At 66.7% G+C, this 27,050-nt stretch overlaps 2 protein-coding genes across 2 annotated transcripts in view; both read left to right on the top strand.

Moving 5' to 3' along the window:
- Nucleotides 1-27,050, top strand: part of TLN1 (talin 1) — a 215,220-nt gene that overhangs the window by 160,551 nt on the left and 27,619 nt on the right. The window contains 3 exon segments of the mRNA XM_089779522.1: nt 2,089-2,205; nt 3,970-4,155; nt 18,278-18,385. Coding sequence (XP_089635648.1) covers nt 2,089-2,205; nt 3,970-4,155; nt 18,278-18,385 — 411 coding nt within the window.
- LOC149524262 (uncharacterized) lies at nt 4,162-7,920 on the top strand. Its single transcript, XM_089779521.1, has 2 exons — nt 4,162-5,706; nt 5,764-7,920. The coding sequence occupies exons 1-2, from the start codon at nt 4,673-4,675 to the stop codon at nt 6,227-6,229; spliced, it is 1,500 nt and encodes a 499-aa protein (XP_089635647.1). The 5' UTR covers nt 4,162-4,672; the 3' UTR covers nt 6,230-7,920.

Genomic DNA, 27,050 nt, shown 5'->3' on the forward strand with positions numbered 1-27,050 from the left:
ATTATATCTACTGGATCCCCCTTGTCCACATCTTTGTTAACCCCTTCAAAGAACTCTAATAGATTAGTGAGACGTGATTTCCCTTAACAGAAACCGTGTTGGCTTTTGCCCAACAAATTATGTTCTTTTACTTGTCTGACAATTTTATTCTTTACTATTGTTTCAACTAATTTGCCCAGGACTGACGTTAGACTTACCGGTCTGTAATTGCCAGGATCGCCTCTAGAGCTCTTTTTAAATATTGGCGTTACATTAGCTGTCTTCCAGTCATTGGGTACAGAAGCCGATTTAAAGGATCGGTTACAAACCAGTTAATAGTTCCGCAATTTCACATTTGAGTTCGTTCAGAATTGTTGGGTGAATGCCATCCGGTCCCTGTGACTTGTTACTGTTCAGTTTATCAATTAATTCCAAAGCCTCCTCTAATGACACTTCAGACTGTGACAAGTCCTCAGATTCGTCCCCTACAAAGGACGCGTCAGGTTTGGGAATCTCCCCAACATCCTCATTTGTGAAGTCTGAAGCAAAGAATTCATTTCGTTTCTCCGCAATGGCTTTATCGTCTTTGTGTCCTTTTGTATCCCGATCGTCCAGGGGCCCCACTGGCTGTGTAGCAGGCTTCCTGCTTCTCATGTACTTACAAAACGTTTTTGGAGTTCCTGGCTAGCTGTTCTTCAAACTCCTTTTTGGCTTTTCTTATTACACTAGCCAATTAGCCCGTCATAAGACGGGGCTTTTAGGTCTCTCCTCCACGTCGGTCTCCTCTCCTGAGCCGCCGGTCTCTCTCTCAGCTCCCCTCCGCCTCCTGCCTCTCTCACCTTCTGCCTCTCTCTCTGTCTTTCTTTCTCTTCTCCTCCTCCTCCTGCCTCTCTCTCCTCTCCGTCTCTCCCCGCCCCCCTTCTCCTTCCCCTCCCACCCTGCTCAGCCGGGCTGCCGCGAGGGAGGGGGGCGGGGCCGTGTATGTCGCTGACCCGCCCCCCTTCCACTCCTGCCGTGGGGAAGCCCAAACGGCCCCTTGCGCAGCTGGCTCCCCCGGTGGCCCGGCTGAGGGGCCCAGCGCTCAGCTGAGGGGAAGGGGGGCGGTGACGTACAGTTCTCCTGGTCATCGCAAAGCCAGCTCTCTACATTCCTAACGATCGAACTCCCGTTGCTAACACCCCCTTTTCCTAGCAACTGGAGTCCCTCCCTCCGAGAGGCATCCTCCGTGTGAGAGGATCCCAGGGCATCCTCTGGGAGGAGGGTCCCAACTGGGGGAAGGTTTCCCTCTGCTCCCGTTGAATGCTCTGTTCCCCTGAGACTTTCACCCTCCTTAAGAGCACTGGGGCTGTCTGACCGGCGGTGGGACAGTGCTACAGTGTCCCGGAAAGCCTCATCTACGCACCTCTCGGCCTCCCTCCGCTCCTCCAGTTCAGCCACCCTGGCCTCCAAGCCCGGCCACCGAATGCACACCCGCCACCCGCCCACAGGGCAGGGCATCAGGCACCCTGCACTGGGCGCAGTAAACAGAACAGCCCCCACCCTGCCGCAGGGCTGCTGCTGCTGCATTCTCCCCTGCAGCTACCTAGGTTATCGACAGGGGTTCTGATTCAATCAGGACATTTTGGTTTAAACCTTTAACTAAACTATAAAGACTGGCAAGTGCCCCTTGGCCCTTCCCACTCCCCCTCCCAACTCCCTTTGCTGCTCCTGCGCGCAAGCTCCCTGCTCGCTAGAGAGATTCACGGAGGATAGAGCAGCAGGCAGGGCAGAGCAGGGCTGGGGTCCCTGACCTCTGTGTGTCGGGGCAGGGATCGCGGGACGGTTCCCTGTTCTGTTCCCTCCCTCCAGGGCACCTGGCGCTGGCCACGGTCGTCTGACAGGCCACTGGGCTGGATTGGCCTTTGGTCTGACCCAGCCTGACTGCTCTGATGTTCTTATGAGGAGCCCTGGGGCCGAAGGGCGGGGTGGGGCGCTGGGGGCGGGGTGAGGGGGCGGGGGGCAGGGTGCTGGGGGTGGGGCGCAGTGGAGGGCGGGACGCTGGGGTCAGGCCTGGGGCACCAGGCTGCCAGCGCTCTCCGGGATGAGTGACGGAGCGTTTCTGTCTGACAGGTGATGGTCACCAATGTCACCTCCTTGCTGAAGACGGTGAAGGCCGTAGAGGACGAGGCCACAAAGGGGACCCGCGCACTGGAGGCCACGATAGAGCACATCCGCCAGGAGCTGGCGGTGAGTCCGGGCTGGGATTGCGCCCCTCTGCTGCACCTGCCCCAGGGCGCAGGGAGATGGAACAGGGCCCCTCTGTGCACCAGCATCATCATCTCCCCTGCCCAGGACGCGTGGCCCCTCGGCATCCCGGCACCGCCCCCCCAGGGTCACGTGGCCCCTCTGCATCCTGGCACTGCCCCCCCCCGGGGTCACGTGGCACCTCTGTCCTGGCACCGCCCCCCCCCAGGGTCACATGGCACCTCTGTGTCCCGGCACCGCCCCTTCCCCCGGGGTCACGTGGCACCTCTGTGTCCCAGCACCGTCCCCCCCCCGGGGTCACGTGGTCCCTCTGTGTCCCGGCACCGCTCCCCCCGGGGTCACGTGGCCCCTCTGTGTCCCGGCACCGCCCCCCCCCCGGGGTCACGTGGCCCCTCTGTGTCCCGGCACCGCCCCTTCCCCCGGGGTCACGTGGCACCTCTGTGTCCCAGCACTGTCCCCCCCCGGGGTCACGTGGTCCCTCTGTGTCCCGGCACCGCCCCCCCCGGGGTCACGTGGCCCCTCTGTGTCCTGGCACCGCCCCCCCCAGGGTCACATGGCACCTCTGTGTCCCGGCACCGCCCCCCCCCCCCCGGGGTCACGTGGCACCTCTGTGTCCCAGCACCGCCCCCCCCCCGGGGTCACGTGGTCCCTCTGTGTCCCGGCACCGCTCCCCCCGGGGTCACGTGGTCCCTCTGCGTCCCGGCACCGCCCCCCCCGGGGTCACGTGGCCCCTCTGCGTCCTGGCACCGCCCCCCCAAGGGTCACGTGGCCCCTCTGCGTCCCGGCACCGCCCCCCCCAAGGGTCACATGGCCCCTCTGTGTCCCAGCACCGCCCCCCCAGATCACGTGGCCCCTCTGCGTCCCGGCACCGCCCACCCAAGGGTCACGTGGCCCCTCTGCGTCCCGGCACCGCCCCCCCAGGGTCACGTGGCCCCTCTGTGTCCCGGCACCGCCCCCCCCCCGGGCCCCTCACGCCCCCCCCCCGGCACCCCCCCCCCCCCAGGGTCACGTGGCCCCTCTGCGTCCTGGCACCCCTGCCCCCCCCCCCCCCCCCCGATGCGTGGCCCCTCTGGGTACTGGCACCGCCCCCCCGGGGTCACGTGGCCTCTCTGTGTCCCAACACCCCCCTGTGACGGCGCGTTGGGGGTCCCCCGTCTCCTGCCCCCGAAATGGCACAAACAGACTGCACCAGCTGGTGGAATAGAGGAAGTTTATTGCCTCTCCAGGATACAGCACAGCACCGATGTAATCTGGTCACAGAGCTGGGCTAGGATGCCTCAGGCCCCCTTGAAATGGGGGAGACTGGACCCCTAAACTCCAGCCCCTTTCCCTAGGCTGTCTCCTCCATGCTCCCAGACAGCAACTAACTAACCCTCTTCCCGCCCTGCCCCCCAGCCAGGGCAGCCTCCACCTTCCTTTGTTCCTCTCCATGGGGGGTGTCTAGCCACTGGTTGCATAGTGACTCATCCTGTTTTGCTGGGTCGTGGTACCCACGGCAGCCAGTGGGGGTTACCCCAGAGCCAGCAGCATAGAAACCAGCCAGGTACCCCCACTACGTCACACCCCCCGGTCACGTGGTCTGTGAGCGCTCCCCCCGAAGGCCCAGGAACTGCATGTCAGTCTCCCGCTCTCGTGAGCTGAGGCCACAGAGATTCCCCCAGAAGCCAGGCCATGGCCGTGCCGTGGCACCTGCCGTCCCAGTGTGCTCCTGCCCTGCCCCCACCTCATCCCTGTCCCTTGTCTCAGGTTTTCTGTGCCCAGATGCCCCCAGCCAAGACCTCCACGCCAGAGGACTTCATCCGCATGACCAAAGGCATCACCATGGCGACAGCCAAGGCTGTGGCCGCTGGCAACTCGTGTCGGCAGGAGGACGTCATCGCCACGGCCAACCTGAGCCGCCGCGCCATCGCTGACACGCTGCGCGCCTGCAAGGTCCGGGCGGGGGGGGGCTTGCGGGGCGCCTGCCCCTCCCAGCGAGACAGGAGCGATGAGCCAGACTGGGGCTTGGGGGAGGGGGTGGCTGAGAGGCCTGCAGAGCCAGGCCGGGGCGGGAAGGCGCGTGAGGAAGAGTTCTTCTCCCTGGGGTTGCCTGTGCGCGTCGCAGGCGTCAGGAGGCCCCTGCCTGGCACGGTAACCAGGGCTCAGCCCCGCCACCCCTCAGCGCCTTCTCACCGCCAGTGGCGGCTGGTGGAGCGCTTATTCCCAGGCTCCGCCAAGCCGCCCGAGCTGCCTCCTTCCCGCTTTAGCTGTGGCTGGTGAGAGTTCTAGCGGAGGGCCCCACTTCGGTTTGCTGCTCTCTGCTCTAGTTCCTGTGGCACCTGCGGCAACCCTGCCCTGGAGGGGGCCCGCCCAGGCCTCGCCTCCAGGGGCCGTGCACGTGGGAGTTTCACGCCTGGGGGGCCCCGCCCAGGCCTCGCCTCCAGGTGCCGTGCACGTGGGAGTTTCACGCATGGGGGGCCCCGCCCAGGCCTCGCCTCCAGGTGCCGTGCACGTGGGAGTTTCACGCATGGGGGCCCCGCCCAGGCCTCGCCTCCAGGGGCCGTGCACGTGGGAGTTTCACGCATGGGGGGCCCCGCCCAGGCCTCGCCTCCAGGTGCCGTGCACGTGGGAGTTTCACGCCTGGGGACCCGCACAGGCCTCGCCTCCAGGTGCCATGCACGTGGGAGTTTCACGCCTGGGGACCCGCACAGGCCTCGCCTCCAGGTGCCATGCACGTGGGAGTTTCACGCCTGGGGACCCGCACAGGCCTCGCCTCCAGGTGCCATGCACGTGGGAGTTTCACGCATGGGGGGCCCCGCACAGGCCTCGCCTCCAGGTGCCGTACACGTGGGAGTTTCACGCCTGGGGACCCGCACAGACCTCGCCTCCAGGTGCCGTGCACGTGGGAGTTTCACGCATGGGGGCCCCGCCCAGGCCTCGCCTCCAGGTGCCGTGCACGTGGGAGTTTCACGCATGGGGGCCCCGCCCAGGCCTCGCCTCCAGGTGCCGTGCACGTGGGAGTTTCACGCATGGGGGGCCCCGCACAGGCCTCGCCTCCAGGTGCCGTGCACGTGGGAGTTTCACGCCTGGGGACCCGCACAGGCCTCGCCTCCAGGTGCCGTGCACGTGGGAGTTTCACGCATGGGGGCCCCGCCCAGGCCTCGCCTCCAGGGGCCGTGCACGTGGGAGTTTCACGCATGGGGGCCCCGCCCAGGCCTCGCCTCCAGGTGCCGTGCACGTGGGAGTTTCACGCCTGGGGACCCGCACAGGCCTCGCCTCCAGGTGCCGTGCACGCGGGAGTTTCACGCATGGGGGGCCCCGCACAGGCCTCGCCTCCAGGTGCCGTGCACGCGGGAGTTTCACGCCTGGGGACCCGCACAGGCCTCGCCTCCAGGTGCCGTACACGTGGGAGTTTCACGCCTGGGGACCCGCACAGGCCTCGCCTCCAGGTGCCGTGCACGTGGGAGTTTCACGCCTGGGGACCCGCACAGGCCTCGCCTCCAGGTGCCGTGCACGTGGGAGTTTCACGCATGGGGGGCCCCGCCCAGGCCTCGCCTCCAGGTGCCGTGCACGTGGGAGTTTCACGCCTGGGGACCCGCACAGGCCTCGCCTCCAGGTGCCGTACACGTGGGAGTTTCACGCCTGGGGACCCGCCCAGGCCTCGCCTCCAGGTGCCGTGCACGTGGGAGTTTCACGCCTGGGGCCCCGCACAGGCCTCGCCTCCAGGTGCCGTACACGTGGGAGTTTCACGCCTGGGGACCCGCACAGGCCTCGCCTCCAGGTGCCGTACGCGCAGGGGTTTCACGCCTGGGGACCCGCACAGGCGTTGCCATTTGCGCGGGAGTTTCACGCCTGGGGACCCGCACGGGCCTTGCCTCCAGGTGCCGTACACGCGGGAGTTTCACGCCTGGGGACCTGCTCAGGCCTCGCCTCCAGGTGCCGTACGCACGGGAGTTTCACAACCAGGACTACGCAGGAGAGATCAGCACATGAAACTCTTAATTACGGAGTCAGCACTTTGCCCTAGATGCCGGATCCAGCACCAGCCACTTTGGCGTGGCGCTGCAGGACACGTTGGCACTGGCAGAGAAAGCCCTAGGGCGCACTGGCACCAAGCTTCTCGGCCCAGCCCCGCACCGCTCCCTGTCTCCAGCACCAGGCAGGAGCTGGTCTGCGGCCAAGCAGACTCACAGCCACTGCTCCTCGGGGCGCCCCTTGGTGGGGACAGAGCAGCGATTCCAGCCCAGAGGGCGGGGCCCTCAAGTCCGGTCCCTGGGCCGGGAGGTTCTGGAAGAGGACCTGGACCTCCCTTCCACACCGCTGCTTTCAGGCGGTAAGGGACCTCCGTCAGTGACAGAGCCTGTGGTCTGGCCCAGACCGCGGTGCCGTCACCCGCTCTTATCCCGGCGCTGGCACCAGCTGGGGGCATTATTGGCTCCAGAACCAGTCTGGACAGTGGCACTGTCCGAGGCAGAGCCCTCGCTTCTGGCACCACTACCGGCATCAGCTCCAGCTGGACATGGGCAGGTCAGCCCCAGTGCAGCGCTGCTCCCCATCTCGGCATCACACGCTGTGGCCCGGCTCCACAGATATGAGGGAGGCAGAGTCCTTCAAGTCCAGCAGTGGCTGGTCCCGCTCCTGGCGCCGCCATTGGGCACCGCTGGCATCCTGGCCCTGCGAGGACAGGAGCCGGCACAGTGGCCGTTCTAGGCATTGAGGTCAGGGCCCAGTGGCACGAGCAGATTCGGAGGCCGCGTCCCCCAGCTGCCTTTGCCACCGTTGTGGCTCCAGACCCCCCCAAAGACCCCGAGCGGGTTTGGGTGCAAGAGCTGCCACCGTGTCTCTCTGTGCCTGCTCATCGCTAGCGCCTCCTCGCCAGCCAGGGAGCCCGAGGTCGCTCGTCGCTAGCGCCTCCTCGCCAGCCGGGGAGCCCGAGGTCGCTCGTCGCTAGCGCCTCCTCGCCAGCCAGGGAGCCCGAGGTCGCTCGTCGCTAGCTCCTCCTCGCCAGCCGGGGAGCCCGAGGTCGCTCGTCGCTAGCGCTTCCTCGCCAGCCGGGGAGCCCGAGGTCGCTCGTCGCTAGCGCTTCCTCGCCAGCCGGGGAGCCCGAGGTCGCTCGTCGCTAGCGCCTCCTCGCCAGCCGGGGAGTCCGAGGTCGCTCGTCGCTAGCGCCTCCTCGCCAGCCGGGGAGCCCGAGGTCGCTCGTCGCTAGCGCCTCCTCGCCAGCCGGGGAGCCCGAGGTCGCTCGTCGCGCAGGCGCCTCCTCGCCAGCCAGAGAGCCCAAGGTCGCTCGTCGCTAGCGCCTCCTCGCCAGCCAGGGAGCCCGAGGTCGCTCGTCGCGCAGGCGCCTCCTCGCCAGCCAGGGAGCCCGAGGTCGCTCGTCGCTAGCTCCTCCTCGCCAGCCGGGGAGCCCGAGGTCGCTCGTCGCTAGCGCCTCCTCGCCAGCCGGGGAGACCGAGGTCGCTCGTCGCTAGCGCTTCCTCGCCAGCTGGGGAGCCCGAGGTCGCTCGTCGCTAGCGCTTCCTCGCCAGCCGGGGAGCCCGAGGTCGCTCGTCGCTAGCGCCTCCTCGCCAGCCAGAGAGCCCGAGGTCGCTCGTCACGCAGGCGCCTCCTCGCCAGCCAGGGAGCCCGAGGTCGCTCGTCACTAGCACCTCCTCGCCAGCCAGAGAGCCCGAGGTCGCTCGTCACGCAGGCGCCTCCTCGCCAGCCAGAGAGCCTGAGGTCGCTTGTCACTAGCACCTCCTCGCCAGCCAGAGAGCCCGAGGTCGCTCATCGCGCAGGCGCCTCCTCGCCAGCCGGGGAGCCCGAGGTCGCTCGTCGCTAGCACCTCCTCGCCAGCCAGGGAGCCCGAGGCCGTTCGTCGCGCAGGCGCCTCCTCGCCAGCCAGGGAGCCCGAGGTCGCTCGTCGCGCAGGCGCCTCCTCGCCAGCTAGGGAGCCTGAGGCCGTTCGTCGCGCAGGCACCTCCTCGCCAGCCAGGGAGCCCGAGGTCGCTCGTCGCGCAGGCGCCTCCTCGCCAGCCAGAGAGCCCGAGGTCGCTCGTCCCCAACGCCTCCTCGCCAGCCGGGGAGCCCGAGGTCGCTCGTCGCTAGCGCCTCCTTGCCAGCCAGGGAGCCCGTGGTCGTTCGTCGCACAGGCGCCTCCTCGCCAGCCAGGGAGCCCGAGGTCGCTCGTCGCGCAGGCGCCTCCTCGCCAGCCAGGGAGCCCGAGGCCGTTCGTCGCGCAGGCGCCTCCTCGCCAGCCAGGGAGCCCAAGGTTGCTCGTCGCGCAGGCGCCTCCTCTCCAGCCAGGGAGCCCGAGGCCGTTCGTCGCGCAGGCGCCTCCTCGCCGGCCAAGGAGCCCGAGGTCGCTCGTCGCGCAGGCGCCTCCTCGCCAGCCAGGGAGCCCGAGGCCGTTCGTCGCGCAGGCGCCTCCTCGCCAGCCAGGGAGCCCGAGGCCGTTCGTCGCGCAGGCGCCTCCTCGCCAGCCAGGGAGCCCGTGGTCGCTCGTCGCGCAGGCGCCTCCTCGCCAGCCAGGGAGCCCGAGGTCGCTCGTCGCGCAGGCGCCTCCTCGCCAGCCAGGGAGCCCGAGGTCGCTCGTCGCGCAGGCGCCTCCTCGCCAGCCAGGGAGCCCGTGGTCGCTCGTCGCGCAGGCGCCTCCTCGCCAGCCAGGGAGCCCGAGGTCGCTCGTCGCGCAGGCGCCTCCTCGCCAGCCAGGGAGCCCGAGGTCGCTCGTCGCGCAGGCGCCTCCTCGCCAGCCAGGGAGCCTGCAACCTCCCTCCCGTGTTGTCTCTGTTCCCTCCCTCCCCGCTCGCAGGCAGGGCACACGTAAGCACCACCGACAGCCCTCCCAGCCTTCCTCAGGTCAGTGCCCCTACGAGCACCTCCCAGCCCTAAGCCAAGGGCAGGGCCCAAGTCCAGTTCCTGGATGTGTCCCTGGCTTGGCAAGCGTCTGACCGCGTCGCGTGCTTGGGCCGGGGTTACCTCAGACCGCGAGGTGCTCGGCCGGGGGCAGGGCTTCCATCCAGCGCTCTGACCTGCCGCCCTCCCGCCCCTTCCCCGTCCTCTCGTGAGCAGCTCCTCAGTCCAGAGCCTCCAGCCCTCCCCACGCTGGGGCGATAGAGGGTTCCCTCAGCAGCTCATGGCCAGGGGCTTCTCTTCCTGCTGGTTCCCTGCCCCTCGCCTGCCTGGCCTTCCTGCACTGCCTACCGGGCCTGTGCGGCGCCTGTGCTGACGGTGAGGCTGCGATGTGCTGAACAAACAGAGGGTTGCTCGCTCCACTCCCCTCTGCTGCGACGCCTTCGACCTGTCCAGCCACAACACCCTGGCCAGCCACCTCAGCCTCTCTTTCAACACCCACAGGTGGTCTCTCGGGACAGATGTCGCCCTCTCCATCCTCCAGAGCTGGGCTCATGGACCTCTGCCACAAGGAGCAACAGGAAGTGCCACCGGTTCTGTTCCTTTTGAAACCACAGCCATGGCTCCAGTGCAGACGTGTTCCACGTTCCGTGGCCGGGCTGCCTGCTTACGTGTTCCTCGCCTTCCTGCTAGTGCGCAGAGTCCTGCTCAGAATTTCAGTGCCACAGCCATGGCTCCAGTGCAGACGTGTTCCACGTTCCGTGGCCGGGCTGCCTGCTTACGTGTTCCTCGCCTTCCTGCTAGTGCGCAGAGTCCTGCTCAGAATTAGTCAGGGCCACAGCCATGGCTCCAGCGCAGACGTGTTCCACGTTCCGTGGCTGGGCTGCCTGCTTACGTGTTCCTTGCCTTCCTGCTAGTGCGCAGAGTCCTGCTCAGAATTTGTCAGTGCCACAGCCATGGCTCCAGCGCAGACGTGTTCCACGTTCCGTGGCCGGGCTGCCTGCTTACGTGTTCCCTGCCTTCCCGCTACTACACAGAGTCTTGCTCGGAATTCGGAAGGACAGAGCGGAAGTGATCCTCCACGCCCCAGCGTGGCCTCGACACCATTGGTTCACAACACTGCTCAGCCTCTTGTGGACATGCCCATAGCACTGCCACTCTGCCCCGACCTCACCACAACCACAGCCAGCTGCAGCCCCCCAACCTCCAGTCCCTCCACCTCATGGCGTGGAGGCTCCGTGGCTGAGCCCTCTGGAGTGTCGGTGCTCGGAGCCTGTTGGGCAGCAGGAAGCCCTCCGCCAGGCCACATGCTTAGCCGAGTGGCAACGCTTTGCACTCGGGTCTCCAGGAGGCCGCCAAGCCCTCGGTCCTCGATTATCTCGTGCACCTGACACACCAAGGGCTGGTCCTGCTGTGCCTCAGGGTCCCTTTGGCTGCCGTTGCAGCCTTCCACCCAGGGGTGCGGGGCAAATCCATTTTGCCAACCCCTCAGGTGGGCACCTCCGCTAGGGGTTGGAATGGTTCCCCCGTCCCTCAGTGGGACCTCAGCCTGGTCCTCCCCCAGCTCCTGGGGCCCCCCTTTGAGCCTCTGGCCACCTCTCTTGGAGGCTGCTTCCCAGTGGCCAGAACCTCGACCAGCTGGGTGTGTGAGCACCGGCCCTTCCTCTGCACCGCTGTGCATGGACACGGTGCAACTCTGGCCCCGCCCGGCTTTTCTGCTCTGCCCTTTCCATGTCAGCCAGACGGTTTCTGCCCGTGTTCCTCCCCGTGCCACGGCTAGGGAGCGGGCCCTTCGTTCCCTGGATTCAGGCATTCCCCGTGCCACGGCTAGGGAGCGGGCCCTTCGTTCTCTGGATCAGGCGTGCCCCGTGCCACGGCTAGGGAGCGGGCCCTTCGTTCCCTGGATTCAGGCGTGCCACGGCTAGGGAGCGGGCCCTTCGTTCCCTGGATTCAGGCGTGCCACGGCTAGGGAGCGGGCCCTTCGTTCCCTGGATTCAGGCGTGCCCCGTGCCATGGCTAGGGAGCGGGCCCTTCGTTCCCTGGATTCAGGCGTGCCCCGTGCCACAGCTAGGGAGCGGGCCCTTCGTTCCCTGGATTCAGGCGTGCCCCGTGCCACGGCTAGGGAGCGGGCCCTTCGTTCCCTGGATTCAGGCATGCCCCGTGCCACGGCTAGGGAGCGGGCCCTTCGTTCCCTGGATTCAGGCGTGCCCCGTGCCACGGCTAGGGAGCGGGCCCTTCGTTCCCTGGATTCAGGCGTGCCCCGTGCCACGGCTAGGGAGCGGGCCCTTCGTTCCCTGGATTCAGGCGTGCCCCGTGCCACGGCTGGGGAGCGGGCCCTTCGTTCCCTGGATTCAGGCGTGCCACGGCTAGGGAGCGGGCCCTTCGTTCCCTGGATTCAGGCGTGCCCTGTGCCACGGCTAGGGAGCGGGCCCTTCGTTCCCTGGATTCAGGCGTGCCCCGTGCCACGGCTAGGGAGCGGGCCCTTCGTTCCCTGGATCAGGCGTGCCACGGCTAGGGAGCGGGCCCTTCGTTCCCTGGATTCAGGCGTGCCCCGTGCCACGGCTAGGGAGCGGGCCCTTCGTTCCCTGGATTCAGGCGTGCCACGGCTAGGGAGCGGGCCCTTCGTTCCCTGGATTCAGGCGTGCCCCGGCTAGGGAGCGGGCCCTTCGTTCCCTGGATTCAGGCGTGCCCCGTGCCACGGCTAGGGAGCGGGCCCTTCGTTCCCTGGATCAGGCGTGCCCCGTGCCACGGCTAGGGAGCGGGCCCTTCGTTCCCTGGATCCAGGCGTGCCCCGTGCCACGGCTAGGGAGCGGGCCCTTCGTTCCCTGGATTCAGCTGTGCCCCGTGCCACGGCTAGGGAGCGGGCCCTTCGTTCCCTGGATTCAGGCGTGCCCCGTGCCACGGCTAGGGAGCGGGCCCTTCCTTCCCTGGATTCAGGCGTGCCCCGTGCCACGGCTAGGGAGCGGGCCCTTCGTTCCCTGGATCAGGCGTGCCCCGTGCCACGGCTAAGGAGCGGGCCCTTCGTTCCCTGGATTCAGGCGTGCCACGGCTAGGGAGCGGGCCCTTCTTTCCCTGGATTCAGGCGTGCCACGGCTAGGGAGCGGGCCCTTCATTCCCTGGATTCAGGCGTGCCACGGCTAGGGAGCGTGCCCTTCCTTCCCTGGATTCAGGCGTGCCACGGCTAGGGAGCGGGCCCTTCATTCCCTGGATTCAGGCGTGCCCCGTGCCACGGCTAGGGAGCGGGCCCTTTGTTCCCTGGATTCAGGCGTGCCCCGTGCCACGGCTAGGGAGCGGGCCCTTCGTTCCCTGGATTCAGGCGTGCCCCGTGCCACGGCTAGGGAGCGGGCCCTTCGTTCCCTGGATTCAGGCGTGCCACGGCTAGGGAGCGGGCCCTTCGTTCCCTGGATTCAGGTGTGCCCCGTGCCACGGCTAGGGAGCGGGCCCTTCGTTCCCTGGATTCAGGCGTGCCCCGTGCCACGGCTAGGGAGCGGGCCCTTTGTTCCCTGGATTCAGGCGTGCCCCGTGCCACGGCTAGGGAGCGGGCCCTTCGTTCCCTGGATTCAGGCGTGCCCCGTGCCACGGCTAAGGAGCGGGCCCTTCATTCCCTGGATTCAGGCGTGCCCCGTGCCACGGCTAGGGAGCGGGCCCTTCGTTCCCTGGATTCAGGCGTGCCCCGTGCCACGGCTAGGGAGCGGGCCCTTCGTTCCCTGGATTCAGGCGTGCCCCGTGCCACGGCTAGGGAGCGGGCCCTTCGTTCCCTGGATTCAGGCGTGCCCCGTGCCACGGCTAGGGAGCGGGCCCTTCGTTCCCTGGATCAGGCGTGCCCCGTGCCACGGCTAGGGAGCGGGCCCTTCGTTCCCTGGATTCAGGCGTGCCCCGTGCCACGGCTAGGGAGCGGGCCCTTCGTTCCCTGGATTCAGGCGTGCTCCGTGCCACGGCTAGGGAGCGGGCCCTTCGTTCCCTGGATTCAGGCGTGCCCCGTGCCACGGCTAGGGAGCGGGCCCTTCGTTCCCTGGATTCAGGCGTGCCCCGTGCCACGGCTAGGGAGCGGGCCCTTCGTTCCCTGGATCAGGCGTGCCCCGTGCCATGGCTAGGGAGCGGGCCCTTCGTTCCCTGGATTCAGGCGTGCCCCGTGCCACGGCTAGGGAGCGGGCCCTTCGTTCCCTGGATTCAGGCGTGCCCCGTGCCACGGCTAGGGAGCGGGCCCTTCGTTCCCTGGATTCAGGCATGCCCCGTGCCACGGCTAGGGAGCGGGCCCTTCGTTCCCTGGATTCAGGCGTGCCCCGTGCCACGGCTAGGGAGCGGGCCCTTCATTCCCTGGATTCAGGCGTGCGACGGCTAGGGAGCGGGCCCTTCGTTCCCTGGATTCAGGCGTGCCACGGCTAGGGAGCGGGCCCTTCGTTCCCTGGATCCAGGCGTGCCCCGTGCCACGGCTAGGGAGCGGGCCCTTCGTTCCCTGGATTCAGGCGTGCCACGGCTAGGGAGCGGGCCCTTCGTTCCCTGGATCAGGCGTGCCCCGTGCCACGGCTAGGGAGCGGGCCCTTCGTTCCCTGGATTCAGGCGTGCCCCGTGCCACGGCTAGGGAGCGGGCCCTTCGTTCCCTGGATTCAGGCGTGCCCCGTGCCACGGCTAGGGAGCGGGCCCTTCGTTCCCTGGATTCAGGCGTGCCCCGTGCCACGGCTAGGGAGCGGGCCCTTCGTTCCCTGGATCAGGCGTGCCCCGTGCCACGGCTAAGGAGCGGGCCCTTCGTTCCCTGGATTCAGGCGTGCCACGGCTAGGGAGCGGGCCCTTCGTTCCCTGGATTCAGGCGTGCCACGGCTAGGGAGCGGGCCCTTCTTTCCCTGGATTCAGGCGTGCCACGGCTAGGGAGCGGGCCCTTCGTTCCCTGGATTCAGGCGTGCCCCGTGCCACGGCTAGGGAGCGGGCCCTTCGTTCCCTGGATTCAGGCGTGCCCCGTGCCACGGCTAGGGAGCGGGCCCTTCGTTCCCTGGATTCAGCTGTGCCCCGTGCCACGGCTAGGGAGCGGGCCCTTCGTTCCCTGGATTCAGGCGTGCCCCGTGCCACGGCTAGGGAGCGGGCCCTTCGTTCCCTGGATTCAGGCGTGCCCCGTGCCACGGCTAGGGAGCGGGCCCTTCGTTCCCTGGATTCAGGCGTGCCCCGTGCCACGGCTAGGGAGCGGGCCCTTCGTTCCCTGGATTCAGGCGTGCCCTGTGCCACGGCTAGGGAGCGGGCCCTTCGTTCCCTGGATTCAGGCGTGCCCCGTGCCACGGCTAGGGAGCGGGCCCTTCGTTCCCTGGATTCAGGCGTGCCCCGGCTAAGGAGCGGGTCCTTCGTTCCCTGGATTCAGGCGTGCCACGGCTAGGGAGCGGGCCCTTCGTTCCCTGGATTCAGGCGTGCCCCGTGCCACGGCTAGGGAGCGGGCCCTTCCTTCCCTGGATTCAGGCGTGCCCCGTGCCACGGCTAGGGAGCGGGCCCTTCGTTCCCTGGATTCAGGCGTGCCCCGTGCCACGGCTAGGGAGCGGGCCCTTCGTTCCCTGGATTCAGGCGTGCCCCGTGCCACGGCTAGGGAGCGGGCCCTTCCTTCCCTGGATTCAGGCGTGCCCCGTGCCACGGCTAGGGAGCGGGCCCTTCGTTCCCTGGATTCAGGCGTGCCCCGTGCCACGGCTAGGGAGCGGGCCCTTCGTTCCCTGGATTCAGGCGTGCCCCGTGCCACGGCTAGGGAGCGGGCCCTTCGTTCCCTGGATTCAGGCGTGCCCCGTGCCACGGCTAGGGAGCGGGCCCTTCGTTCCCTGGATTCAGGCGTGCCCCGTGCCACGGCTAGGGAGCGGGCCCTTCGTTCCCTGGATTCAGGCGTGCCCCGTGCCACGGCTAGGGAGCGGGCCCTTCGTTCCCTGGATTCAGGCGTGCCCCGTGCCACGGCTAGGGAGCGGGCCCTTCGTTCCCTGGATTCAGGCGTGCCCCGTGCCACGGCTAGGGAGCGGGCCCTTCGTTCCCTGGATTCAGGCGTGCCCCGTGCCACGGCTAGGGAGCGGGCCCTTCGTTCCCTGGATTCAGGCGTGCCACGGCTAGGGAGCGGGCCCTTCGTTCCCTGGATTCAGGCGTGCCCCGTGCCACGGCTAGGGAGCGGTCCCTTCGTTCCCTGGATTCAGGCGTGCCCCGTGCCACGGCTAGGGAGCGGGCCCTTCGTTCCCTGGATTCAGGCGTGCCCCGTGCCACGGCTAGGGAGCGGGCCCTTCGTTCCCTGGATTCAGGCGTGCCCCGTGCCACGGCTAGGGAGCGGGCCCTTCGTTCCCTGGATTCAGGCGTGCCCCGTGCCACGGCTAGGGAGCGGGCCCTTCGTTCCCTGGATTCAGGCGTGCCCCGTGCCACGGCTAGGGAGCGGGCCCTTCGTTCCCTGGATTCAGGCGTGCCCCGTGCCACGGCTAGGGAGCGGGCCCTTCGTTCCCTGGATTCAGGCGTGCCCCGTGCCACGGCTAGGGAGCGGGCCCTTCGTTCCCTGGATTCAGGCGTGCCCCGTGCCACGGCTAGGGAGCGGGCCCTTCGTTCCCTGGATTCAGGCGTGCCCCGTGCCACGGCTAGGGAGCGGGCCCTTCGTTCCCTGGATTCAGGCGTGCCCCGTGCCACGGCTAGGGAGCGGGCCCTTCGTTCCCTGGATTCAGGCGTGCCCCGTGCCACGGCTAGGGAGCGGGCCCTTCGTTCCCTGGATTCAGGCGTGCCCCGTGCCACGGCTAGGGAGCGGGCCCTTCGTTCCCTGGATTCAGGCGTGCCACGGCTAGGGAGCGGGCCCTTCGTTCCCTGGATTCAGGCGTGCCCCGTGCCACGGCTAGGGAGCGGTCCCTTCGTTCCCTGGATTCAGGCGTGCCCCGTGCCACGGCTAGGGAGCGGGCCCTTCGTTCCCTGGATTCAGGCGTGCCCCGTGCCACGGCTAGGGAGCGGGCCCTTCGTTCCCTGGATTCAGGCGTGCCCCGTGCCACGGCTAGGGAGCGGGCCCTTCGTTCCCTGGATTCAGGCGTGCCCCGTGCCACGGCTAGGGAGCGGTCCCTTCGTTCCCTGGATTCAGGCGTGCCACGGCTAGGGAGCGGGCCCTTCGTTCCCTGGATTCAGGCGTGCCCCGTGCCACGGCTAGGGAGCGGGCCCTTCGTTCCCTGGATTCAGGCGTGCCCCGTGCCACGGCTAGGGAGCGGGCCCTTCATTCCCTGGATTCAGGAGTGCCCCGTGCCACGGCTAGGGAGCGGGCCCTTCGTTCCCTGGATTCAGGCGTGCCCCGTGCCACGGCTAGGGAGCGGGCCCTTCGTTCCCTGGATTCAGGCGTGCCCCGTGCCACGGCTAGGGAGCGGGCCCTTCGTTCCCTGGATTCAGGCGTGCCCCGTGCCACGGCTAGGGAGCGGGCCCTTCGTTCCCTGGATTCAGGCGTGCCCTGTGCCACGGCTAGGGAGCGGGCCCTTCGTTCCCTGGATTCAGGCGTGCCCCGTGCCACGGCTAGGGAGCGGGCCCTTCGTTCCCTGGATTCAGGCGTGCTCTGTGCCACGGCTAGGGAGCGGGCCCTTCGTTCCCTGGATTCAGGCGTGCCCCGTGCCACAGCTAGGGAGCGGACCCTTCGTTCCCTGGATTCAGGCGTGCCCCGTGCCACGGCTAGGGAGCGGGCCCTTCGTTCCCTGGATTCAGGCGTGCCACGGCTAGGGAGCGGGCCCTTCGTTCCCTGGATTCAGGCGTGCCCCGTGCCACAGCTAGGGAGCGGACCCTTCGTTCCCTGGATTCAGGCGTGCCCCGTGCCACGGCTAGGGAGCGGGCCCTTCGTTCCCTGGATTCAGGCGTGCCCCGGCCGCCCGCACCCAGCGCTCCGAGCTGTTTCCTAAATCCCCCCAACTATATTGAGAGGCCTCCCATCTCGTCAGCATGTCTCTCCCGCTCACGTCCTGCACCAGCACCTGCTGGGACCTGCGGCTCACTCCACGAGTTCCACTCAGAACGTCCGCAGGGCGGCGATGTGGCCCCAGCCTCACGTGCGCAATGCACGGTGCCAGCACCCAGCAGGCCTGGGCTGCCACGGCAGCGGACGCAGGTCTCCAGACGGCAGCGCGCGGACGCCCCCGGCTCCTCCAGGCCAATGGCACTCGAAGCAGGAACAGCGACTTCCTCCTGGAACAGCTGTTCTTCCCGCGGCGCTGCTCTCCTCCGTCCACGCGTGCGCTGAGGGCGTTAAATGTCGGTTAATTGCCTAGTCGAGTGGTGGATGGAATTTCCATGGGCTAGTCGATAGGCACGTCCACATTCCGCCTCTGAACTGTGCCAGAGCCCCTGCTGGGCCCCCCCGGGAGGGATGCGAAATCCGCGGGCAGCCTGGGGCCAGCGGGAAGTCCCCCTGACTCCGGGCTGCAGGCAGGTGCCCATCGGGGGCCCTTGTGCATTCAAAGCCACAGTGCATCATGGAGCCCGGGGTTAGTGAGGGACTCAGAATCCCCCACAGACCCCAGGGTCCCCAGCGCCTCAGCTCCCTGATAGAGACAGCACGGGGGGGTCGACTAGTCGACTGGTCTGTCGGGTAGTTGACTGGTCCTTAACATCCTCAGTTTATCCCGTGCCAGGCAGGCACCTTTCCGGGGGCTCCCCGCCGGCCTGACGGGTACATCTAGGGGGAAAACATTCCCATTATTGTGCACATGGCACACACCTATTGGAATGGGCATGAGCAGCACTTCCCAAAAAACCAGAGTTACAAAAGTTAAGTGACCTTTTTTATTTATTCCTCATAGTACAAGAGCTAGGGCTCACCGCATGAAATGAATAGGCGGCAGGTCGAAAACAAAGGAAAGGAAGTTTTTCTTCACCCAACCTGTGGAACTCCTTGCCAGGGGATGTGCTGAAAACTAGGATTTTAACAGGGTTAAAGAAAGAACTAGATACTTTTATGGAGGACAGGTCCCATCAATGGCTCTTAGCCAGGCTGGGCAGGAACGATGTCCCCAGACTTTGTTTGCCAGACACTGGGAATGGGCAACAGGGGAGGGATCACTGGCTGATTCCCTGTTTCGCTCATTCCCTCTGGCGCCCTGGCACTGGCTACTTTCAGAGGACAGGAGATTGCGCTAGATGGGCCTTTGGTCCAACCCCGGGAGGCCAGTCTTGTGCTAGGCTGCAGGAAGAGAACGGGGGGCTCTCCAGGTGCCATCGCGCAGGCCGAGGTGCCTAGCAGGCGCTGCATGTGGGGCTGCCCTCAGCACTGCTCACTGTTTCTGCCTTTCAGGAAGCCGCCTACCACCCAGAGGTGAGCGCAGACGTGCGGCAGCGGGCGCTGCGCTACGGCAAAGAGTGTGCCAATGGCTACCTGGAACTGCTGGAATACGTCTTGGTGGTGAGTCTCCCCACCCTCCCCGCTTCTGTCTCCTGGCTGTGCCCTGGGAGCCCCGGCTTATGCTGTTCAGCCCCCATTGATGCAGGGGTCCCACGAGCACCTTCCCTTACATGCCCCGGGCTCCGCCTGTGGAGCTATCCCCTCGCATACCCAGAACTCTGTCCTTGCCCTCTGCAAGCTACTCTTGGATCAAATACAAGTCATTGGGCTCAGTGTGGGGAACCTGGGTGAAATTCTCTGCTCTGTGATGTACAGTAGGCCAGCCCTTAAACTCCAGCCACGTGGAGAGCTCATAGTAGCAGTTAGGAAAGGCAGACCGTTGATAAAGGAAGCTAAAGTTACCATGAAACGCTTAGGGCCCATAGAAGTAAGAGTGTTGGGTCTTTTAAATATCAGGAACAAACCAACCCGTAGCAGTGGGCTAGGTCAGTTGGAGCACCCTAGTCTCAATGCCCTTGTCTGCTCGGTTCGAGTAGAAGAGGGATGGGACGGGGAAAGGTTTCTGTTCCGTCAGGGCTTAGGGAGGGTGTCAGGCAGCAGCTACCGCAGTTGAACATTCTCAGTGATCAGGGCCGGAGCCCTTGTATCCAAGAGCTTTAAAGAAGTGGCCAAGGAGCTGTCTGAACCATTAACCAACTCTCAGATGCACCAAAGAACTTGAATCCAGCCAGCACCGTGCTAGGCTGTAGAAAGAGCGACGCGGACGAGCCAGGTAACTACAGGCTGGCATTGGTCCCGGTCAGAGTCATGAGCAAAGATCTGAGTGCCTGTCGTGTGCTCACGGCAGAGTCCTGGTCAGACAGACGGCGTGCTTTTGAGGTCTCAAGGCAGGCTGCTGCAGGGAACTAGGTTAACGAGCCCTGGACCATGTCCCACTCGACACCCGGTGTGTAGCCCACGAGTGCTGAGCTGAGAAGCCGCACGCCAGCCCAGAACAGCTGGAGAGCCCTGTGCGAGGAGAGAAGGGAAGAACCAGGCTCAGCTGCAGGCAGCTGGGCAGTGCAGGGGCCAGAGTGCCTAGGAGCCTGCCAGCGGGGCCCCTGGCGACTGGGCAGGAGAGCGCTGTGGGTGCAGCCTTGGCGAGGGCACAACCCGGCCGGGTGCCCAGGGCCCCTGGGGCTGCGCTACTTGCCTGGAGCCCCGAGCGCCACTGGCAGTGGTGGGCCACCGCAGTCGGAAGGAGCCCAGGGCAGCGCTCCTGGGAGCTCCCTGTGGGGAGGCTGCCGCACACGGGCCCTGGGCTGGAGAGAGCCCTCGGGGTCCTCACGGACTGGGCCAGGGACGAGGGGCTGGAGGCAGGTGCTACGCCGGGTGAGACGGGCTGAAGAGCTGGTGTCACAGAGTGGGGGAGGCCCCGGGCCCTGCCCCCCGCCGCAGCCGGCTGGAAGCACAGGAGGGTTAGCGGGTCCCAAGCACACAGCGCAGCGCAGACTGGAACCGGCAGCAGCCAGGGCAGCCCAGAGCCAGCGGAGCCCCCCACACGTCCCAGCCCTGCCGCCTCCTTGTCCAGCTTCCGTCTCCCACCTAGGCGCAGGTTACAAGAGCGCCTGAACCATGCTGGGTTGGGCAGCCTCCCTCAGCGAGTCACACCCAGAACTCCCATCCCCCGCCCGGCACCAGTGCAGTGCCCAGGGAAACTGAGGCACACGCCCGCAGTTACAACAAGGCAGCAGAAATCCCATACAACGTGACACGGGAGCAGGGTGAATACAGTCCCCACCTGCTCACACCTGTCAGCCCAGGACACATGGACTGTGTCTAGTGGACCGCCGGGTTCTGCCTGTCAGTCCCTGGACGGAAATACAGCCGGCACCGGTACCACTGGCAGCTGCCCCAAAGCAGGGGGCTTGGCCTGGTAAGCTGCGCCCGTGTGTTTCAGCACAGCCAGAGCGAGGGTCCAGCTGAGGGTGAAGGCTGGAGGCCGAGGCTGCAGAGAGCTTACGGCAGGGCAGCTGTACCGGGCCCCAGCGCAGCTGCCAGCTCTGCCGGGCTGCTCTCTGCACCCATGGGAGAGTCTGTCCCGGAATCTCTCCACGGGAACTGGCACCTTCTGCTCCCGCTCGGCCAGACGTGTCTGAGCCCAGGGGAGCCCACAGGCCATGTATCCACTTGTGCCCTGATTCCTGCCTCCCTTGGGGGAGGACGACCCACAGCGGCCGCTCCCCCCACTGCCGGTTTCCCTTGTTCCCTCTTCCCACCAGACCTGGCCACAGGCTGCCTGTACTGCCAGCCACTAGCCCCATTGGAAGCTCCTGGCAACAGATCTCCTGGAGCCAAGCCACCCTCCAGCCTTTGGGGAGCTCTTCCTTCAGGACGGGGTGCCCTGTTGTCACATGCGGGGCCTTGGTGCGCCCCACGGCTTTCCCTGGACGCCCCAGGGGAGCCGTTCTGTGCTCTTCAGTCCCGAGTGGGATGGAGTATGGAATGGCAGAGCCGGTCTGCGGGGTCAGTGAGAGCCCCCCCCGCCCCCCAGCTGGGCAGCAGTTTGGGATCTAGGCCTGTGGTGGAGAGAATAAGACGAGGATCTCTCTCTGCCTCTGTATGAAACCCTGGGACGCCCGCACCTTGAGCACTGCGCACAGACGTGGTCACCTCCCCTCAAAACAGAGCTCTTGGCATTGGAAAAGGCTCAGAAACGGGCACACAAATGCTGAGGGGTTTGGAACGGGGCCCATATGAAGAGAGATTGAGAAGAGGGGACCTGTCAGCTTAGGAGAGAGGAGATTAAGGGGGATAGGACAGAGGTCTGTACACCCATGACTGGTGTGGAAAAAGTGAATAAGGAAACGTGATTTATTTGCTCCTGTAACATAAGAACTAGAGCTCACCAATGAAATGAATAAGTAGCAGATTTAAAACCAACCAAAGGAAGTTTTTCTTCACTCTGCGCACAGTCAACCTGTGGAACTCCTTGCCAGGGGATGTGGTGAAGGCCAGGACTTGAACAGGGTTCAAAAAGGAGCTAGATAGATGCATGGAGGTTAGGTCCAGCAGTGGCTGGTAGCCAGGATGGGCAGGGATGGTGGCCTGGCCTCTGTTTGCCAGAGGCTGGGAATGGGGGAGGGGGAGGGGGAGGGATCACGTGACGATTCGCTCCCTGCGGGGCCCCTGGCACTGGCCGCTGTTGGCCCAGGGCCGGGGCCAAGATGGCCCTTTGTTTCTATTTCTGTTTTCTCCGTCCCTTAGCTGCCCAGGCTGCATGCAAAGACCCCGCCCCTAAGGCAGGCTGCAGCTCAGGCAGGCGCTGTGTGAAAAGGAGCCTCTGGGGGGCGGTTTCTCTGGCCTGGACGGTTCAGAGTCGGATGATCCGAATGGCTGGCTCATCTTTGACCCCGCGCTCTTCCTGCCTCCCTTCCGCTGCGTGCACGGCTCCTCCCTCGGCAGGCCCTTGGCCCGGGCCTGATCTCCACGGGCACGTTCCTAGCGCCCCGGCCTGCGCCCTGCCAGGCAGCTCACCGCGTTTCTCCTCTCCTCTCTTCTCCTTCCTCTTCTTTCCCACCTCAGCCGGTGAGTACCGTGGGGCTCAGAGTGGGACTGCGCGGCTGCCTCGGCCACAGCCGCCCGCATGCCCCCCACAGCGGGGGTGCCCCTGGGCATGGGAGCATCCGCGGTAGGGACGGGGCTGTGCTGCAGGTGCACACTGCACAAGCATGCTAGTGTGAGCACCTGGGTGATACTGTGCTAAGTGTGTCTGCGCTGCGCACCTGTCTCCACGCGTGCTCCAGGGGACGTGGGCCTGGGCGTGTGCTGTGTGCACGTGTGTGCTGGGGCACCCGGGGCAAAGGCATGTTCTGTGTGTCCATGTGTGCACACGCTCCAGATGAGCAGGGTAGGGGTGTATTCTGCTTGTGTGTGCGCACAAGTGCTCTAGGGCAGGGCTGTAGTGTGTGTGCACGTGAACGTGCTACAGGGGACCTCCGGTAGGGGTGTGCTGTGTGTGTGTGCGCGCACGCGCACTCTGGGTAGGAGGAATCGCTACACTGCTCTCTGTGCCGCGCCAGCTCAGGAACGCTGCCCTTTTGTAGCCATCAGTTCAACGCTACCTGCTGCACCGGCTCTGGAACACCACCCTGCTGTAGCCATCGCTTCAGCGGTACCTGCCGCAGTATCTGCCGCGCCGGCTCGGGAACGCTGCCCTCCTGTAGCCATGGGTTCAGCAGTACCTGCTGCAGTATCTGCCGCGCCGGCTCAGAAACGCCGCCCTCCTGTAGCCATGGGTTCAGCAGTACCTGCCGCAGTATCTGCCGCGCCGGCTCAGAAACGCCGCCCTCCTGTAGCCATGGGTTCAGCAGTACCTGCCGCACCGGCTCGGGAACGCCGCCCTCCTGTAGCCATGGGTTCAGCGGTACCTGCCGCGCCGGCTCAGAAACGCCGCCCTCCTGTAGCCATGGGTTCAGCAGTACCTGCTGCGCCGGCTCAGAAACGCCGCCCTCCTGTAGCCATGGGTTCAGCAGTACCTGCCGCGCCGGCTCGGGAACGCCGCCCTCCTGTAGCCATGGGTTCAGCGGTACCTGCCGCGCCGGCTCAGAAACGCCGCCCTCCTGTAGCCATGGGTTCAGCAGTACCTGCTGCGCCGGCTCAGAAACGCCGCCCTCCTGTAGCCATGGGTTCAGCAGTACCTGCCGCGGTATCTGCCGCGCTGGCTCGGGAACGCTGCCCTCCTGTAGCCATGGGTTCAGCAGTACCTGCCGCAGTATCTGCCGCGCCGGCTCAGAAACACCGCCCTCCTGTAGCCATGGGTTCAGCAGTACCTGCCGCACCGGCTCGGGAACGCCGCCCTCCTGTAGCCATGGGTTCAGCAGTACCTGCCGCGGTACCTGCCGCGCTGGCTCAGAAACGCCGCCCTCCTGTAGCCATGGGTTCAGCAGTACCTGCCGCAGTATCTGCCGCGCCGGCTCGGGAACGCTGCCCTCCTGTAGCCATGGGTTCAGCGGTACCTGCCGCGCCGGCTCGGGAACGCCGCCCTCCTGTAGCCATCGCTTCAGCGGTACCTGCCGCGCCGGCTCGGGAACGCCGCCCTCCTGTAGCCGTCGGTTCAGCAGTACCTGCCGCGCCGGCTCAGAAACGCCGCCCTCCTGTAGCCATGGGTTCAGCAGTACCTGCCGCGCCGGCTCGGGAACGCTGCCCTCCTGTAGCCGTCGGTTCAGCAGTACCTGCCGCGCCGGCTCGGGAACGCTGCCCTCCTGTAGCCGTCGGTTCAGCGGTACCTGCCGCGCCGGCTCGGGAACGCCGCCCTCCTGTAGCCGCCGCTTCAGCAGTACCTGCCGCGCCGGCTCGGGAACGCCGCCCTCCTGTAGCCATGGGTTCAGCAGTACCTGCCGCGCCGGCTCAGAAACGCCGCCCTCCTGTAGCCATGGGTTCAGCAGTACCTGCCGCGCCGGCTCGGGAACGCTGCCCTCCTGTAGCCGTCGGTTCAGCGGTACCTGCCGCGCCGGCTCGGGAACGCCGCCCTCCTGTAGCCATGGGTTCAGCAGTACCTGCCGCAGTATCTGCCGCGCCGGCTCGGGAATGCTGCCCTCCTGTAGCCATGGGTTCAGCAGTACCTGCCGCAGTATCTGCCGCGCCGGCTCGGGAATGCTGCCCTCCTGTAGCCATGGGTTCAGCAGTACCTGCCGCAGTATCTGCCGCGCCGGCTCAGAAACGCCGCCCTCCTGTAGCCGCCGCTTCAGCGGTACCTGCCGCGCCGGCTCAGGAACGCCGCCCTCCTGTAGCCGCCGCTTCAGCGGTACCTGCCGCGCCGGCTCAGAAACGCCGCCCTCCTGTAGCCGTCGGTTCAGCGGTACCTGCCGCGCCGGCTCAGGAACGCCGCCCTCCTGTAGCCGCCGCTTCAGCGGTACCTGCCGCGCCGGCTCGGGAACGCCGCCCTCCTGTAGCCGCCGCTTCAGCGGTACCTGCCGCGCCGGCTCAGGAACGCCGCCCTCCTGTAGCCGTCGGTTCAGCGGTACCTGCCGCGCCGGCTCGGGAACGCCACCCTCCTGTAGCCGTCGGTTCAGCGGTACCTGCCGCGCCGGCTCGGGAACGCCACCCTCCTGTAGCCGTCGGTTCAGCGGTACCTGCCGCGCCGGCTCGGGAACGCTGCCCTCCTGTAGCCGTCGGTTCAGCGGTACCTGCCGCGCCGGCTCAGGAACGCCGCCCTCCTGTAGCCATGGGTTCAGCGGTACCTGCCGCGCCGGCTCGGGAACGCTGCCCTCCTGTAGCCGTCGGTTCAGCAGTACCTGCCGCGCCGGCTCAGGAACGCCGCCCTCCTGTAGCCATGGGTTCAGCGGTACCTGCCGCGCCGGCTCAGGAACGCCGCCCTCCTGTAGCCATGGGTTCAGTGGTACCTGCCGCGCCGGCTCGGGAACGCTGCCCTCCTGTAGCCGTCGGTTCAGCGGTACCTGCCGCGCCGGCTCAGGAACGCCGCCCTCCTGTAGCCATGGGTTCAGCGGTACCTGCCGCGCCGGCTCGGGAACGCTGCCCTCCTGTAGCCGTCGGTTCAGCGGTACCTGCCGCGCCGGCTCAGGAACGCCGCCCTCCTGTAGCCATGGGTTCAGCGGTACCTGCTGCGCCGGCTCGGGAACGCCACCCTCCTGTAGCCGTCGGTTCAGCGGTACCTGCCGCGCCGGCTCAGGAACGCCGCCCTCCTGTAGCCGTCGGTTCAGCGGTACCTGCCGCGCCGGCTCAGGAACGCCGCCCTCCTGTAGCCATGGGTTCAGCGGTACCTGCCGCGCCGGCTCGGGAACGCTGCCCTCCTGTAGCCGTCGGTTCAGCGGTACCTGCCGCGCCGGCTCAGGAACGCCGCCCTCCTGTAGCCATGGGTTCAGCGGTACCTGCCGCGCCGGCTCGGGAACGCCACCCTCCTGTAGCCGTCGGTTCAGCGGTACCTGCCGCGCTGGCTCGGGAACGCCGCCCTCCTGTAGCCGTCGGTTCAGCGGTACCTGCCGCGCCGGCTCAGGAACGCCGCCCTCCTGTAGCCGTCGGTTCAGCGGTACCTGCCGCGCCGGCTCGGGAACGCTGCCCTCCTGTAGCCGTCGGTTCAGCGGTACCTGCCAGTCCCATCGCTGACTCTGTTCTTGGACCCCTCCAGTGTAGGCCGGGGAATCTTGGCTGTGGGCGGCGTAGCAGGAGCTCAGCTCTCCCCACCGACAGGCCCGCTTGGCACAGTCCCTTGGCAGGGCAGCACAGCCAGGAGGCTTTACCTCCCCACAAGGCAGGGCCAAGTCTCCGGCCTGGTGTCAGGAGGCCGTAATCCTCCAGGGGTTTGTGCACAGCCGGCCATTTGGATGGGCACTAAGGGAGTCTGGCAGGCTGCCTCCGCGGAGCCTTCTTGTCTTGCCACCCTCCAGGGGGTCCGCCTGGCGAAACAGGCCGTGCCATGTGGGCAGGGACAAGGGATCCTGTCAGGCGCTTCCCTACTCCTGGCTCGGGAGCACTGCTGGGCTGCAGCCTTCCCGCCGGGGCCTCTGATCCACATGGTCCTGGGGAAGGGGACGCAGGACAGGGCAAACAGCAGCCCCTCGCCAGCTCCGGCTGGCAGCTCCCCAGGCTCTGTCCCTTTGGCCAGATCTGCTGCACGCGGCGTGGCTGCCGCATGGCTGAGCACGGACAGGCAGGCGAACGCTGCCAGTGTCCAGCAGGAAGCCACCCCGGCAGATTCACGTGCTGGGCCTTGGCTAGGCAAAGGCAGCCCCACTGCGGCTCCCCGGACTCTCTGCTGCACCTCAGGCTCCGGGGCCTGCTGCTTTCTTCGGTACCAGTTCCCCGGGCGACCATTTCAGCCTTCCCTCTCCGATTGAAGGCAGGCCGATCCTCACCCATCCCGCGACAGCAGGGTTCTTGGAAGGTCTGAGCGCCTCCCTTGACGTCCAGGCCTGGTTCCCACTTGGGACCTGAATCGTGTGCTGGCCCGGCTCGTGAGGCCTCCGGCGAGCTCTTGGTTGCTGTATCTTTGGCCCAGGGAGCCACCTTCTGCGCGGCCTTTCCGTCCGGGCTCTGGCCAAAGCCTCACGCGACAGACCCTGCTGCGCAGACAGGGCGGAGCCGCTGCGTACGTCAGGGCAGAGCCGCGTTGAAGTTGCCCAGTGTCTGCCCAGAGAATTTTGGCTTGGCTCACGGCCTGCTTCCACTGCCCCCTGGCGACACAGTGGCCCCCAGCCGCTTTGGTGGCCTTCCTGGTGCAGGAGCTGGGTTGGGATGCTACCTGGTCCAGGTGTCTCCCCCACGTCTTTCTCCCCGCCCCCGCAGTGCCGCACGACCCCGGGGTCCGCAGCCGATCCTGCTCGGGAACCACTAGAATGGAAGCGCTCCTAGGAGAAATCCCATTCCCCTGCCCGCCCCTCTGCGGGGATTGCAGGCAGGGGACGGGGGCGCCCAGGCATGGAGGCGAAGGGTCTGACACCCAGGCCCTGTGATGGGATAGTGCGAGCAGCACCTCCCAGAGGTGAACAGCTGTCACCGGTGGCAGGCAGCCGCTCTTCCTGTCTGCAGGGGGGCTCCTTTGGGAGCAAGGGATGGCCCCGGGGCGGAGGAGGGGGATTTGTAGGTTTCAGAAATTGCCAGCCCTGTTCCCTGCGGGGCTCTCTCCCTAGGGACCGGGTGTGCTGGCGCGTCAGGGATCCTGCGCCCCCGTCTGCAGCACGATGAGCCTCCGCCAGCCAGTCCCATAGAGAGGGATGATTGGTTCTCC

The sequence above is a fragment of the Pelodiscus sinensis genome, chromosome 6, assembly GCF_052426305.1.
Source record: "Pelodiscus sinensis isolate ZL-2025 chromosome 6, ASM5242630v1, whole genome shotgun sequence".
Lineage (NCBI taxonomy): Eukaryota > Metazoa > Chordata > Testudines > Trionychidae > Pelodiscus > Pelodiscus sinensis.